Source organism: Vigna unguiculata, chromosome 10 (genome assembly GCF_004118075.2).
Source record: "Vigna unguiculata cultivar IT97K-499-35 chromosome 10, ASM411807v1, whole genome shotgun sequence".
Taxonomy (NCBI): domain Eukaryota; kingdom Viridiplantae; phylum Streptophyta; class Magnoliopsida; order Fabales; family Fabaceae; genus Vigna; species Vigna unguiculata.
This window is the reverse complement of record NC_040288.1, coordinates 33,916,285-33,932,579: the sequence shown is the minus strand read 5'-3', so window position 1 is coordinate 33,932,579 and position 16,295 is coordinate 33,916,285. Positions and strand designations below refer to the sequence as shown.

The following is a 16,295-nucleotide window of genomic DNA, read 5'->3' as shown; positions in this document are numbered from 1 at the left end:
TCCTCAATTTTGGTCAAAAATTGAAATTCGTTTTTGGTCAAAATTTTGATAAATTTTGGTTCCTAAACTTTAAAATTGAATAAATATAGCCCTTTTAATCTAATTACGTTGACTTTTTTTAACATGTCGAAAGTGTTTAATGTTAATATTGAAATTGTTTACGCCGTTTGACACATTACCGACTCAATATTTATTGAGAAATGCGTTTGAAACCTAAAAAAAAATTAACAAAATTAGGTTAAAAATATTATATTCATCCACTTTTTGTTGTATATATGAAAGTAATAGATCATCTAAAAATGAAGTTTGTGGTGGCTTAATAGTAAATTTTCATACTATCGCTAATGCCTTTTAAGGTGAAGTTTTTTTTTTTTTAAAAAGAGAGTATATTTATGATTTCATGATTTTTCTTTTTGAAAAATGAAAGAATTGTGTAATTTGATAAGCATCTTCACCGTCACTTCCTCAAATGTATTAATTTCTCAGCAGAGTTGTCTCTGTCATTTCCCTGATTACTCCATTGACTTTCTTTGGTTCCTGAGGTCAGATATCTCTTCAAAATTCAACCCTTTTAAGTTTTACTCAATCCATCAATTTCTGTACCCTTCTTTCCGCGTTTGACAATTTCCCATTTTTAACTTAAACTTCACCACAATATCCTATCAGATAAAAACCCATGTCCTTGCAAAATATGGATCAAAATCTCCACTTCTGAAGCAAAAACCATGACTTATGAACAAACCCTAGTTGCACTAATTATATATGTATCTTCTGTCATTTCTTTTTAACTACAATATTTTACATTAAACCTGTTTTTTCTATACAAATAACTTCAGTTCTGATTAAAAATGGTACTACAAAAACACCTATACAATTTAGGTATATTATTTCATTATAATCTAGAGATTCAACTATGAGTAACTCACTCACGTGCTTAGTTACTTACATAGAGTGAAGTTTGAGACTAATTCTGCAGTTCGTACCATTAGCACACATTTTGCAGTCACCATTTTTCAATTATTCTAAAGTTTGTATAAAGTTATAATAGTTGATCTGACATAGTACAATCAATAATAGCAATATTTTGCATGCTCCAATAAGATTTCTCCAATTAAAAAACAATAAATGGTAATAATAATTATAAACAAACTTTGCTTACAAATATTACTCTAAATAGATTATAGCAGTAGATGCAGAATCTAACTTGAGCTACCCTTGTTTTCTTTCTCCTCCTGCTCTCACCTACATTTGTCAAGGAGTATGAATATGATCCATTTATGAGTGTGAAAAAAATAAAGCTAAAAGCAAAAGAAAAAAAAACATTTGACAGAGAAGAAGACGTTGGAGCTCTCAAAATTCATGCGGTTTTGTGTTGTTCGATATTCTGCCAAGGTTGTTTGACTTTTGTTTAAAAGAAGCTCAGCCATGTATATAATAATAATTATTGTCGTTCAAATTCGATCATAAATGAGAGGTAGGTCAACTCTGCTACTGTGATGAATCCTAGAATTGTCTATGATGTTGTTATGGTTGTTTTGCATGCTTTTGTAAGCTTTTCATGTGTTTTTTTTTTACTGAATTATGTTGCAGGTTATTGGATGATGAGGGATATATAAGAATACAGTTCACCCAACATAAATGTTATAAATCGTTGGTAGGTTGTTCACCAAAACCATAACCAAACCCCACTTGGCAACACTGGTTTTTGTTTTTTTTCTCTCTTGCAACACAACAAGTAGTGCATAATTCTGATACTAGTATATAGTTGAGGAGCTAGGTAGCAGCTTGGTTTGTAAAAAACAACCTCATTTACTGAAAAAGGTGTGGGAGTTGTGAACAGAAAAAACAGTTTTTTCCTTGTGTGTTTGATGATTTTTCTCTGGCTCCTCCTTCTTCTATCCATGTTCCTCAACCACTCTCATTTATTTCTCTTCCTTTATTGCCAACACCCTGTAAGAGAGAGATAGAAGAAGAAGAAGGTCTATTGTGTGTGGTTTCTTCTTGTAGAGTGAGAGAGAGACAGGTGGTTGTCTTCACCTTTAAAAGCTTCACCAACCCCTGAGAGAGCATTTATAATGGTGCATCTCACATGTTTAGTGAGAGAGAGAAGAAGGTGGTGCAATGTCAAAAAACCAGTCTGGCCATAATAACTCTGCACTAAACCACTTCACCTATAAATCTCTCTCCACCATTACACTCTCTACCCTCATTGCACCACACTCACTTCTCTTTCTTCTTACATAAACACAACCTCTTCCCTCTTCTTTCACTCCTCCATTTTCCTCTCTTGCACACTCTCAAATCTCTGCATAAAAAATGCTCCTATTTGGACACACCCTTCACTGAAAGGTACTGTTTTTACTCGTTTTCCAGCCACCCCATCTTCTACAAAAGGCCAAGTTTGTTGCTTTTTTTGCCGTGGCTTTTCAGCATTTTGATTATTCTAGCTTGGGTTGGTGGGTTTCTGCAATATGGAAACTTTCACGGCTCTATTGTTGTTAACGGCGGTCACGGCTTACTTGATATGGTTCACGTTCATCTCTCGGTCGCTGAAGGGTCCACGTGTCTGGGCCTTATTGGGCAGCCTCCCGGGCCTCATAGACAATTGTGACCGCATGCATGACTGGATCTGCGACAACCTACGCGCGTGTGGCGGCACTTACCAGACTTGCATCTGCGCAATCCCTTTCCTCGCCAAGAAGCAAGGTCTCGTGACTGTGACATGCGACCCGAGGAACTTGGAGCACATACTGAAGACCCGTTTCGACAATTACCCCAAAGGCCCCACGTGGCATGCTGTCTTTCATGATCTTCTGGGTGATGGGATCTTTAACTCCGACGGCGACACGTGGCTGTTCCAGCGCAAGACCGCAGCACTGGAATTCACCACCAGGACATTGCGTCAAGCCATGGCTCGATGGGTGAGCGGAGCTATCAGCCGCCTCTGCTTCATCCTGAAGAAAGCTCACGATCAAGCTGAACCCATTGATCTGCAGGACCTAATGCTTCGTCTTACTTTCGACAACATTTGTGGGTTAGCTTTTGGACGAGACCCACAAACATGTGTGTCGGGTCTGCCTGATAACCGTTTTGCAACCGCTTTTGACCGAGCCACCGAAGCCTCACTTCAGAGGTTCATTTTGCCTGAGGTGTTGTGGAAAGTGAAGAAATGGCTGCGGCTTGGAATGGAGGTGAGCTTGAGCCGAAGCCTTGTCCACGTGGACGACCATTTGTCGAATGTTATTGAGAAACGCAAGGTGGAATTGCTGAGTCAGCAGAAAGATGGGACTCTTCACGATGACTTGTTGACTAGGTTTATGAGGAAGAAAGAATCGTACACAGACAAGTTTCTACAACAGGTGTCGTTGAATTTTATCCTCGCTGGACGTGACACGTCATCGGTGGCTCTGTGCTGGTTTTTCTGGTTGGTGATGCAGAATCCCAAAGTGGAGGAGAAAATTCTACGCGAAATTTGTACAGTCTTGATGGAGACACGTGGCGATGACATGGCAGAGTGGTTGGGTGAGCCGTTGGCCTTTGAGGAGGTTGACCGTTTGGTTTATCTGAAGGCAGCGTTGTCGGAGACACTGAGGTTGTACCCTTCTGTGCCGGAGGATTCAAAACATGTGGTGGCCGATGACGTTCTGCCGGACGGCACGTTTGTGCCGGCGGGGTCGTCGGTGACGTATTCGATTTATTCGGCGGGGAGGATGAAGTCGACGTGGGGTGAGGATTGCATGGAGTTTAGACCTGAGAGGTGGTTGTCGTTGGATGGGACAAGGTTCATCATGCATGATTCTTTCAAGTTTGTTGCTTTCAATGCTGGTCCAAGGATATGTTTGGGGAAGGATTTGGCTTACCTTCAGATGAAGTCCATTGCTGCGGCGGTGCTGCTCCGGCACCGCCTTGTGCTGGTGCCAGGCCACCTGGTGGAGCAAAAGATGTCACTCACTTTGTTCATGAAAAATGGACTGAAGGTGAATGTGCATGAGAGGGACTTGAGAGGGGTTATTATAGGTATACAAAAAGAAAAGGAGGGAGATGGTGGTTTTAGAAGTAATGAAAGTTAGTTCGTTGTTTCAGTAGATGGAGCAGAGTGTGTTGGAGGGTTCAGAATGTGGAATCAAGTTCAGAGGAGGAAAATTCAGACATTGGAGCTTTAGCTTTATAGAGGAAGAGAACAGAATTTCCTTTTCAGAAAAAGGGTATATTCAAAGTATTTATCATTCATATGGTAATTGTGGATGGATTCTTTTTCCAGGGTCGTGGGGTGGATTATTGCTTTCTCAGTCCATCTTCCTTGTAGAATCCTTGCAAATATTCATCCTATTCTTTATTTCTTGTTGGTTTTGATGTTTCTATTTGATTTTACTGGTAGTGAGATCTAAACTCACATTTCACAATGTTCAATGTCGATGTTCATAAAAGAATGTCCTAAGTTTTATGAAAGTATAAATGATCGGGTTTTTACTGCCCTGGCTGTTATAATGATGCTTGTGTGATAAGCTAAAAACTTTTAGATTCTGTTTCGTAGGTTCTCAGATCATTGCTTGACAATGGAAGTTGAAATGTACGAATTGAATCAAGAGTAAAAAAGTAGATATATTGATAATTAATGTGTTTTGTTAAGGACATTGAATCAGAAAGAATACTACAACCAATCTTCTCAGCCCAGTATGATGATGAAGCAGAGTTGATCATAAAACAGGTCTTTGAAGTATAAGTAGTATGAAGTGGAAATTATTCTCTATCTCCTATACAGAAACATTTAGATCATGGTACATGGCATTTGCAAAAGGTGCCAAGTTAATCCAAGATTTCAAGAGAAAACATAGAATTCCCTCTATTTGATCGAAAATTGCGATGGTGGCTCTCTTTGGTTTCTGCAGGCTTCTTTTATGCTCCCAAGTGCTTGAGAAATTCATCTTTAATTTTCCTCCCTCTTTTCTTTTTCTTGTAAACTCAATGGCTTATATAGCCTACTCCTTCATTGACATCACTACATTCTTCAGTCAAGAATTTTCTCTCCAGTTGAAAAGATATTCCAGACTAATGTGCCAATTATGTACAATACGACAGCAACCTTAAATACATCATCCCAAGAACCTGTACAACAGTCAAAGGATGGCATGAGTGAATAATCATAAAAAAATGTGGCTTAGACTTTAGAGTGCAAGTGTAGTATTCTTACCTCTTTGGAGTATGTATCCAGTTGCAGCTGTACCAAAGACACCAGCTAGCACTCCTGCAGTATTTGATAGTCCCAGCAATACTCCCTGAAATTTAAAATAGTCAACATTCTTATGGAAACATCTTAAATAAAACATCTACACGAGTAGAAAGCAGTATAACAGAAAGCATATCAAATTAATAGATAAATATATTGGCAATGTAGTTGTATAGGGTACTGACGATCAATAACTTAACAGTACTCATGAATGACTTCTTAGTTGTGAAAAAAAAAAAAATTAGAGCTGCCACAGATCGTCGAAGTGATTTGACAGTTTCTTCCTGGTACTTACAGTAGAACAGTTTTAGCATCAGTTCTGCTAATTATAATCCAAAAATTCTGAGTTTCAGTTCACAATATGTCGCACCAAGAACAATTCAACCAGTTTATTGGCTTGCTGATCTCTTTTGTTATATAAAAAATGTATGAAAAGTCCAAACACTCTTAAGCTATGCTTGACAGTTTGTTGATCTTAGTACACGGAAACTAAAATAGCAGTAACTCACAGCATAGCGTGGACCAATGTCTTGATGATTGGAATATAGGCCAGACTGTGAGAATGCATCAGATCCCTGTAAAAGAAATAACAAATTATTTTATATTAATCATCTTTGCCTACATTCAAAACTTACAGACATGTTCTATAGGCAAATTTGGTTTATAAATCAGTAATGAAGCTTAAACAGAGCATCAAAATTAATTGAAGAAGGGAAGAATCTAAAATTGGGGAAGATATATATGAATCTAGCTCAAACCTGACTGCAAGCCATGCAAAGTACTGCCATGGCGGGTGTTCTCACATGGCTTAGCTGTGTAAGAAAAAATGCAGGACCTAGAAACCCGATTGATTGCATAATCTGTCAAAAGAGACATTTTTAAAAAGCGAAATCATTTTAAAGGTTAAAGAAAGGAAAATGAATTAGTCCAGGTCTCGATTTCTTTACTTAATGTTTTAATCAGAGTATTATTTAATTATCCGAGACACGTACTCGAAAATTCTCATAATAAATTTGTCTATACTGGTTACGGTAATGAATGCTCGTCTACTGTTATTTGATTTAAAAGTTTCATTAAGAGTGTTGGAAGTCCCACATTGCCTAGTAATAAGGTTGGTTTAGTGAATATAAGTGAATGTAAACCTCACCCTACAAACCGGTTTTGTAGGGTTGAATTAGGTTTAAATTCCTCTCTTAACATGGTATTTCAACCATGGATGAGAGATTATTCTAGCGGATTTATTGTTTATTGGACAAATCATTCCACCCGTTATCGGATCACCCATAACTTTAAGTCTAACAGATTTGATTAGGATAAACTCTAATCCATGGCTTCAAATACCATCTTAAAAAGTGGACTTTAAGTCTAACTCAACTCTACAAAATCAGTTTTAAGTAAACCGTACTTGGCCAAATGCTAACCGAACTGGCCGGTCTACTTTGAAGATGTGCACTCAATAGTCTGGCCTGCAAGTCGGCCCACAATTTTTTTTTCAAAATTTCCTGTGATAACGCTGTGCCTACGTTTTATAGAATTGATTTTCAATGTCAAATTTGATGTTTTTAAATATATATGTTTATATTCCAAAATATATCATTTTAATTTTCCTAACATTAATTTACACCAAATTCTGGATGGCGTTGCTTGGGACCTCCAAATAATCACAAGTGAATTTCATTAGCCTGACTGTACACGTAACTTGTTTGCCACATGGAGCAAATTAATGTTTGTAGAGGGATAACTTTGCAGCATCACCCGCTAGGACGAGAACTAGCACTGCGGACATACACAGTTATATATATATATATGAAAAAGTTCATGTATAAGGGCCGCCGGCTGGCCCGCTCCGTGCGGGTCATAGATAATGCAGGCCGGCCTACTCGACCGTCCCACTTTATCAACCCTAGACCTTACCTCTAGTTCCAACGAAAAGCAATTATTAATCAATATTAGCTTTATTATCAATTCATGGCTTGTTTACCTTTCGAACGGATGTTATGGAAAGGCCTTTGCTCACAAGTGTATCAGCAATCCAGCCTCCTATATTTGCAAAAATAGCCATGGTTAACCATGGCAGGACACAAAATAGCCCAGATTCAGTGAGATTGAACTTCAGAACCTGAGAAAACGAACTGTTAGTAAATTCATTCAATGGACATAATGTTTCATGCAATCTTTTCTTCATCAGTTATTTTCCATTGTATCCCCTAACATTCAAGCTACAGATCAAGACAACAATCACATTTCAGATGTATTTGATAATATCAGAAGTTAGAGAGAAACAAAATTTAGTTCACTTGTTTTATAGTAATTACCAAAAAATAAAAGTAGTTGTCTGCACAAGACTTGAGTTTAACTTAGTTGCAGGTAAATATTAAGACGTACTTTAACATCAAGAAGTTCCATTATCCTTAGACACAATCAAGAAGTCAATCATTAAAGTACAACTTGATAAAACTATGGGGCAATGCAATATGCAAATCCTAAAAGTTTCATGCAAAAAAGACCAGCGTTATGTGGACAGTTTTTGATGGGATCCCCACATCCATATCTGAAAAAATTATATGATGCAATAGATCTACAGATAAAAAAAACTCCAATTTATAAATATGATCCCACTCTTTCTCACAAAGATTTGTGATATTATACAGTATTTGTCAAGGACATACATTCTAAAAAGCCGGAAGGCAATTATGAATTCTGGAAAAAAAAACTTATAATAAACAGTAAGCAAAGCACCTGATTGTAGTATGTAGGCATCCAGGTCAAAAGAATAAATGTCCCCCAGTTGTGGCAGAAGTGAGAGATTATTAAAGCCCAAACAGGTGCCTTTGATAAAATTAATTTCCAAGGAATAACTGATACAGGTTCTTTTGATACATTGCCTCCAAGTATGAGCTTCTTCTCTTCTACCCCGAGATCTGGGTCTTCTTTAGGTGAGCTGTAAGCCTGAAAAGGGGCCCGACAAAAGGTAAAAGATATGAGAATAGTTTCTCAGAAGGAATTACAAAGTTCCCCCTTCGAATTTATAAATGTGATGGTCAAAGCTAAGGTGTTGCTACAAGATAAAATTCCCAAGATATTCCGTTAGAAAACTAAATTACTCCTGTATCAAGTCAATGGAATATTGATTTATTGTTTCTTGCAGAATCATAATAACAAAGTCATGTTATGCCACACTTCATGAGAGTCCCCTAAAAAATGAGCACAAAACATGCCGCAGGTTGGAAAGGTAGAAAGGCCTCCTCTCAACAATTTTACAATCAGGAAAAGATATATAAACCAGATTTCACTGAATTTATTAAAAAGATGGCTTACTTTACTCAACCATAAAACAAACCAGATACTTCCTAGGGATCCAAATGAGTAAAACACCGATGGCCACCCAAATTTCTGGATTAGCACAGGTGAGAATGCCAAGCCTGTGACAGAACCAAGGTACATGCCACTATATACTAGCGCAAGTGATCTGCTTCTCTCTGATACCGGAATCCATTTGGAAAGTATATTATTCATTGCGGGCATTGCAACACCCTGAAAATAAAATCAGCATAAATTGTTGGCAAATTGGAGAAGGTAAAATCATCTCTAATCTAGGCATGGACTTGACTACTCTAACGAGAAAATATATTTCATTTTACTGTATCATTGATCAAAGCAAATATAATGAAGGAGAAAGATACTATATCACAAATATGCATCTTTCTATGATGTCAGATTATTTTTCAGGCTTTTCTTCTTGCTTAATGGTTAGAATGATATAAGCTTTTTTTAATACTCTTGATTACTTGAAATTCCTGGTAAAAACTGGAAGTTTATTTTGTGTACCAAGTGACAATATGATAAAACACTAAATAGACGATGAAATAATAGTATGGCTATAGAATAGACCAACCTCGCCAATTCCCATAAAGGCACGCATTATAAGAAGAAATGGCAACCCAAGTTTTGCAGCAATAGGTGTTAAAACTGTTGCAATTGACCACCAGACAACTCCAAAACCTAGTACTAGCTTCCCACCAATTTTGTCTGCCCATATTCCACCAACAATCTAAAACAAAAAAAGGCATTCAGTCAATATGAAAGGAATGTAACTATAATCTTTTGTGCACACTGGATGTAATGAAAACACAGTGTGAAGATCATGCTAGATTGCTAACATACACTATTAAGAACAGTACATGTTATGGCATGTTCAACCAGCAGTGGTGCTTAAATGCGCACATGAAGATTAGTATATGAAGCAATTTCTTGTTATGCAAACATATTTTGCACATATCAGCCACACCTGAGTAAGTAGATAGCCCCAGAAAAAAGATGACTGGATTAGGCCAACTGTTGCACTGTTCCAGTTGAATTCTTGAGACATCGGTAGTATTGCTATGCTCATATTTACCTATAAAATATAATGAAAACATAATGGATATAATAATCACGTAACATCAGTAACATTTTGTTACAAAAAATATGGAAATCAAATTTAAAGTAAATAATTGACATCATTGAGGAAAAAGCTTAATAGTAATTTCTACAAAACAGTTTATCAAATTAAAAAAACAAATAAGTTCTGCAAAACAATGATGAAGTTTCTACAAGATATCATATGATCTTTTCTATTTTTAGTTTGTTGAAAGTAACAAGAAACAAACTAAGGTGTACTACTAGGATCAATGATAAGTGTTAGACACTGTTGATTTGTCTGAAATGTTCATAAAACCTAGAGCACTAGCCCTTATTTATATTAGTCATGATCCCAACTGACAGTGGAAACGAATCATGAAAACATATGAAAATATGGTAACCAATCCAAAGACATAAAGAGAAAATAGGAAAACTAATCCTAGAGGATAAATTAAGACATTTTGATTTATTCTAGCAAAACCCTTCGATGACAATCAATTGAATATGACAGAACGAATATACCAATTGGAATGAGACACGGAAAACATGAATGTATAAACTAGATCATAATTTATAGTATAAATACCACAAAAATTACTTACACGATCCATGTTACACAGCAAAAAGGCTGAAAAACACAGCAGTACAATAACCCAGCGCTTAGGAAACTGCTGCCACCAAGGTGATACTTGCTGCAGATTTCCTTCCAGAAGAATGGCTTCCCCAGTCCCTTCAGTTGATTGCAGTGGATCTATCTTTGTTTCTGAAATGTTGTATTCCTCAGACTTATAACTAACACGGAATTTATTTGCTTTTGCAACCTCAGGTTGTGCATGCTTCCTTCTGCTCAAACCAAGACCATACACTTCCCTTTGTTCAACATTGTTACTTCTATAAGGAGCAGACGAAACGAAGGAACAACCATTTCTTCCGCTAGCCTGTAGTTTAAAGTTTAAGCACGGACTGGATTGCCCAGACACGAGAGAACAAAGCTCCCCTTTGTAGTGAGATTTTCGCATTGGTTTCCTAATTCTCTCTTCCGACGGCAAATGCATCTTATGCTGCCATCTTGAAAAGGGATCCTGTGCAACCGATACACCAGAAATCGAAACACCCCCTCTTTGAACGGATATATCCGTCCCCGATCTATATACATTTCCTGCAAATATCAAACAATGGCTAAAACTTCCTCATATTTTACAACAGTCATCATCAACATAATCCAAGCTTAGCGGCTCTCAAGAAAACCAAACATACATGGAACTAAACTAAAATACACAAGTTTGATTTTCATGCGTAAAAAATCTACAGTATCATTAAAATTACTTATAAGGTGACTATTACAAAATCAACAGAGTTATCTACATTGTTATCTTATCTGTGATTACATATAGTATTAAAATCGCTGTCAATATCACTGCATTTCAAATTAAATTCATTATATACATACAGATATGGACATACACACACAACACATGTATATAAACGAGATTTATTAGTGTTCACAAGCTATGTTCAAGCAAAATAATACAAAAAAAAAAATGAATAAATAGCGAAAATTAGAATAATAGTTAACTGAATGAAATTCCAGATTCCACTAAAATGCACTCATTCAGACTGACTAGGAAATTCTCAACCGTACTATGAATCCAGAATTGGCAACAAATCTAACGAAATCATATAAGAAAATAAGCAATTGAGAAAATGCAGCGAAATTTGAGAAATGAGAAATCAAGTGAGCGTGAACCTGATGCAACGAAGGAACCGAAGTTGCGATTTGAAATTAAGCCACTCATAGTCATTATCGTACTTTGGTGAAGCTGTAGAGAGATAAGGTTGGTGTTACGGTTAAAGCATGAGAGATATGAAAGTTCGAAGCGATGCAGAACGTCGTCGTATCGAGTAGAGACAAACAAACTCTGCTCTGTTATGCTCTGTTTTGCTGCTTCCTCTCGCGGAGAGGATAAGCGAAGGAAGATGCAACGGCGCAGAACGTTCCTCTGTTCCTATTTGCAACTGTCAACTATCTTCACCTTTTATTTTACTTTGTTAAGCTATTATTATACATTTTATCGACCAAGTATTAAATTATTATTACACATTTTATCGACCAATTATGATAATATTGTAAGAATATTAAATATTAATTCACTCTATAGCATCCATTCATATAACTTCATTTATTCTTTTTTATTAATTTTAAAATAAGAATATTTTGAGATTATGCTATATATTTACACGTACTTTCTTATGTATCTAATTTGACATAATTTTTAAAAGGGCATCGTTCATCCCAAAGTGTTTGGAGAAAATGTTATTGCGATTCTTATGTGGTGAATATGAGAAAGATTCAAATATCTAATAATAGAAATGTATACCAAAAACTTAACTTGTAAAAGGGCGTGAAAATTGAAATCCTGTTTAATATAGTGTTGATTAGAACGCAATGTAATTATTTTAATAAAATAAAGTAATATAATAATACTAATAATAAATAAACAAAAGAGAAAGGGTCGAGAGCGTTACACGTGGAATGTGATGATGTCAAGAAAATATTAGTTAGAGGAAATTGCTAAGATACCCTCTGGACATAGGATATTGTAGGGTTGAAGAAAGTTTTCAGCTTTTATTTTTGTCTTAGTCTACAACATTTTCGTAAAACCATTTTCTAATGTACAATTCCTTTACACTAAACAAAACTAATTTTATTAATTTAATAGTAAATAAAAAACTACGTACTAATTTTATTAAAAAAATAAAAAATAAGATATTCTTATTTAGTAATTACAACATTAAAAAATATTTTCATATATTTTTTTCAATTAATATTTAAGATATTATTAATTTTATAATTACAAATATATTTTTATTATTATAAAAAATTACAGATAGTGCATATAAATATTTACTGCTAATACTAATTAAATTGAAATATTAACAATAATTATTCCATGAGTGTGATTATTAGTTTTTTAGTGTGATTAGAAAATAGTGATATTTTCATAGTCATGCTTAGAATATTCTGCTGGTCACTGATATTTGTATAAAATGTCAAAAAGTCCTTTGTCATTAGCTTCTTGAAGTGAAAGGAAGAGATTTGTCTATTTGTAGCTTGAATTTTTGTAATATTCTTCATTTATAGTTTTATATACTTTATAAAAAAAACTGCATAATTAAGTTATTTATTTTTGTGATTGATATTTATCAACCATTTAATAAGATAATTACACGAATATAAAATGTTGAATACCGATATCTTAATAACAAAAATTATAGTAAATAAACAATGAATGTCCTTCGGTAGTTTTGTTGACTTGTGTATTTTTGAAATGGTGCAGTTTTTAATTATTAACCCTAAATTGTTCTTCATCTTACATCAATTTTGGGAATCAACTAATAGATAGAAAAATCTTTACATGAATCAATTGAAGTAAACTTTCAATTTAACATGTGGTTACTACTTTTTATATTTGTTTATAATATTTAAAGAAGAAAATTTCATAATTGTAATTTTATATAACTTAAACAACTACAAAAAATAACACATGATTAGTGTAAAAAATATATTTTGTGAGAAACATGTTACAATTAATCTGTTACTTAAGAAAATATACTTTTACAAATATATTTTTTAAGTTTTTTTTTGTGTGTTAATTTCAAATTTTCATTTTTGGTATATGTGATTGATACATCTGTGAAATTTTTTATTTATTAATGTGTGGATGGATGGAATAGTTTAATTTTGATGTAGTTGTTTGAATTGGTATAATTAATGTGATGCAGTCGTTTGAATTGGTATAATTAATGTTTATTTTTGTAGCTCAACAAATTTTGAACGTGTTAATTTGAAATTTTTTCTTCTTGAAAAGAAATGTTGAGTTTTTTTTTTGATACCATGATATTTATATATTTTGTTTTACCGACTATCTAGTTTGTCAAACAATAAAATTGTCACTTAAATGAATATTTAAAAATTATTTTGGTCCCTGGGCAAAAATATGTTGAGAATACAAAATTAAATTTATCAATTTAATAAGTCAGTTTTCATTTGGACATTACCGACGATTTCCTTCTTACACGAAGTTTTTTTGCATTTTACTATCCTGATCAAGACAATTTAGTTGTGGTCACAACTGTCATAGCTAACTAAAACGTTAACAAAATTCTAATCAACTAAGGAAAACGAATTGTATTAGTCGATCTTCCTAAAGCTCAATGTTCCTATGAGCTATATTCAACCTTACCTATAACCACTAATTAGATTTGTAAAGGGAACAAGTTCACACTTGAGGATATACATACCTTTACACGACTTTTGGCACATTGAAAGATTACAAAATATTAAGGGTGTGTTTGTTTGAGATGATGAATTTAAGGGAGGGTGAATGGGTGTATTTGAATGGATTTGGATGAATTTTAGTGAATGAATTTTAGTTGTTTCTCTTATAAGATTTGAAGGTAAAGTAAGTGAATTTGAGAGTAAAATTTATGAAAGCTTGTGAGTGATATGATAAATAAAAACCATATTTTAATAGATTAAAATATAAGATTACTATTTTACCCTAATAGTTAAAATTAACATACTATTATTATTTAATATTATTATTACTATTATTAAATATTATTATTATTTATTATTTAATATTATTATTACTATTATATATACTAGCGAATGTGTTTGCATTTTTGAATATTTTATAGAAATTTGAGTTAAGTTTAACTCCCATGCTAAAAGCAAAAATATTAAAATATCTTTCATCGTTGAACCATGCCAGTGCAACTACCACGCCTCCGCATCCGTCGCCATTATCACTACACCTCCGTTCTCCATTGTTGTTGTAGTCCTTTTGAGAGGAAGCAATAAGAGAGAGTGTAAACGAGTGATAATTTATGGGAAGCTTGTTCAAGAAAACTCGTTATGAATAATTTGTTTCGGAAATTTTGTTCTTGAAATCCTATTCCATAATGCATCTTATAAGTTTTGAAAAGTTTGTTCTGAAAAGTTCATCTAAAAGGTACTCATATGTTTTGGAAAGCTTATTTTGAAAATTTTGGTCTAGAAAGCTCTTTACAAAATGTATTTCATATGTTTCAGAAATTCTATTTCAAATTTCTTCTTCCAAAAACCCTATTTTGGAAATCATGTTCTTAGAATTTCATAAAGCTTGTTCCAAAAATCATGTTGAATAGGTAATCTTGAAGTCCCTTTAGGAAGTAGAAGGTTGTTTTGAAACATGAGACTGTTGTTAGAAATCATAGGACTGTAGAAAAAAAAGTCTTATCCATTAATCTATAATAATGTATAAAGAATAGACACAATCAATCATATTTATGTTATTTTAATACAGTGGAAAATGTATTTTTTATTTCTTCTTGTAAATATTTTATAATTACTTGTTGACTAACCTTTAAATGTATTAGAGATTTCCTTCCTTCATACTTATTGCATTTAATTTGTCACGTGCTTGCTAATAAAAAAAACATTTGTCATGTGCTTCTTCATGTCTCTGATTTGATTATTTAGTTGCTGTCTGTTAAATGAAATTTTCAAAATGATTTCTAAATTTTAGATCTTTACCCTTAATATTTTGCCACTATATAATAGATTTGTAGTTATTTTAGACAAAATTTAACATATGCATTGGGATATAGATTAATATCTCTCGTAGTAGTAGGCTTGATTACTTTTATTATAGCATGGAATTACATGAACGCCTAATCATATAAAAATGTATTCTTAAAAGGATTTATTAAGATAAATCAAAATTGTAAAAAGTTCAATTTGGACCTTTTGAAATAAAATGAAAAGTAGTGAAAGGCTAAAAAATAATCTAGGAATTAAAAATATATATATATTAAAAGGAAGCATTTGTTGTTCTAAAAAAAATATTGGTAAAATTGACTTGACCAATATAATAACGATAGGTCGTGAATATCTTTGATATCTTCCTTTAGTTATACGTTATTTATGTTATTTTTTTTCTTATAATTTTTTGTTTATTTTATTTTCTCTTTATATTTAAGAATATTTCATTTTTATAAACTTATTTTGTCTTTTAAGGATGAACAGAAATAATCTAACTAAATTTAACTAAAATTATCTGTATTATATTAAAGTAACAAAAAAAAACTAAATTATTTATAATAAACATTAAATATTAAAGTAAATATATATATATTTATAATAAAAATTAAACAATATTGTTTTGTCGTTTATTTTTAAAAAAACTATTTTTTTTGTTAACTACTCATTAATTGAATTATGTATTTTATTTTCTCCTTTTACTTCAATTGCCTATTATGCTAAACAACACGCACACTCCATTTTTTAATTCAATCACCACCATTGAGACATTGATTGTGAGCTTTTCATCCTCGTCACTACTGTATAAGGCCATGCCACCCTTTCCCCCTTGCTCTCATCGTCCCATCTTACTACCTTCACTATAATTCTAACATCTCACACCCCACCCAACTGGTATGTCTTTTTTTGAACTTTAACCCTAACTAACATTTTATCCTTCTCTTATATTTCTTTTGCATTCTTCTCATTTTTTTACACTCAATGCTTCATTACTCCCATTTGACCTTTTTTTTCTCATCTTCTTATAATATTTTTCTTAAATATTTAGGCTTTTACCAATTTCGGAACTCTATATTCCCCACT

At 33.4% G+C, this 16,295-nt stretch overlaps 2 protein-coding genes across 2 annotated transcripts; one reads left to right on the top strand and one right to left on the bottom strand.

Annotated features, from left to right (window-relative positions):
* Window positions 1-1,198: 1,198 nt before the first annotated feature.
* Window positions 1,199-4,488, top strand: LOC114166755 (cytochrome P450 86A8-like). Its single transcript, XM_028051547.1, has 2 exons — window positions 1,199-1,474; window positions 1,591-4,488. The coding sequence occupies exon 2, from the start codon at window positions 2,472-2,474 to the stop codon at window positions 4,068-4,070; it is 1,599 nt and encodes a 532-aa protein (XP_027907348.1). The 5' UTR covers window positions 1,199-1,474; window positions 1,591-2,471; the 3' UTR covers window positions 4,071-4,488.
* A 94-nt stretch (window positions 4,489-4,582) lies between these two features.
* Window positions 4,583-11,430, bottom strand: LOC114166754 (ascorbate transporter, chloroplastic-like). Its single transcript, XM_028051546.1, has 11 exons — window positions 11,376-11,430; window positions 10,231-10,787; window positions 9,516-9,623; window positions 9,123-9,278; window positions 8,546-8,761; window positions 7,967-8,176; window positions 7,209-7,346; window positions 5,986-6,087; window positions 5,737-5,802; window positions 5,192-5,276; window positions 4,583-5,106 (listed from the first exon to the last, which is right to left on the bottom strand). Exons 1-11 carry the CDS (start codon window positions 11,428-11,430, stop codon window positions 5,009-5,011), a joined length of 1,791 nt encoding a protein of 596 aa, XP_027907347.1. The 3' UTR covers window positions 4,583-5,008.
* Between the last annotated feature and the right edge of the window lie 4,865 nt (window positions 11,431-16,295).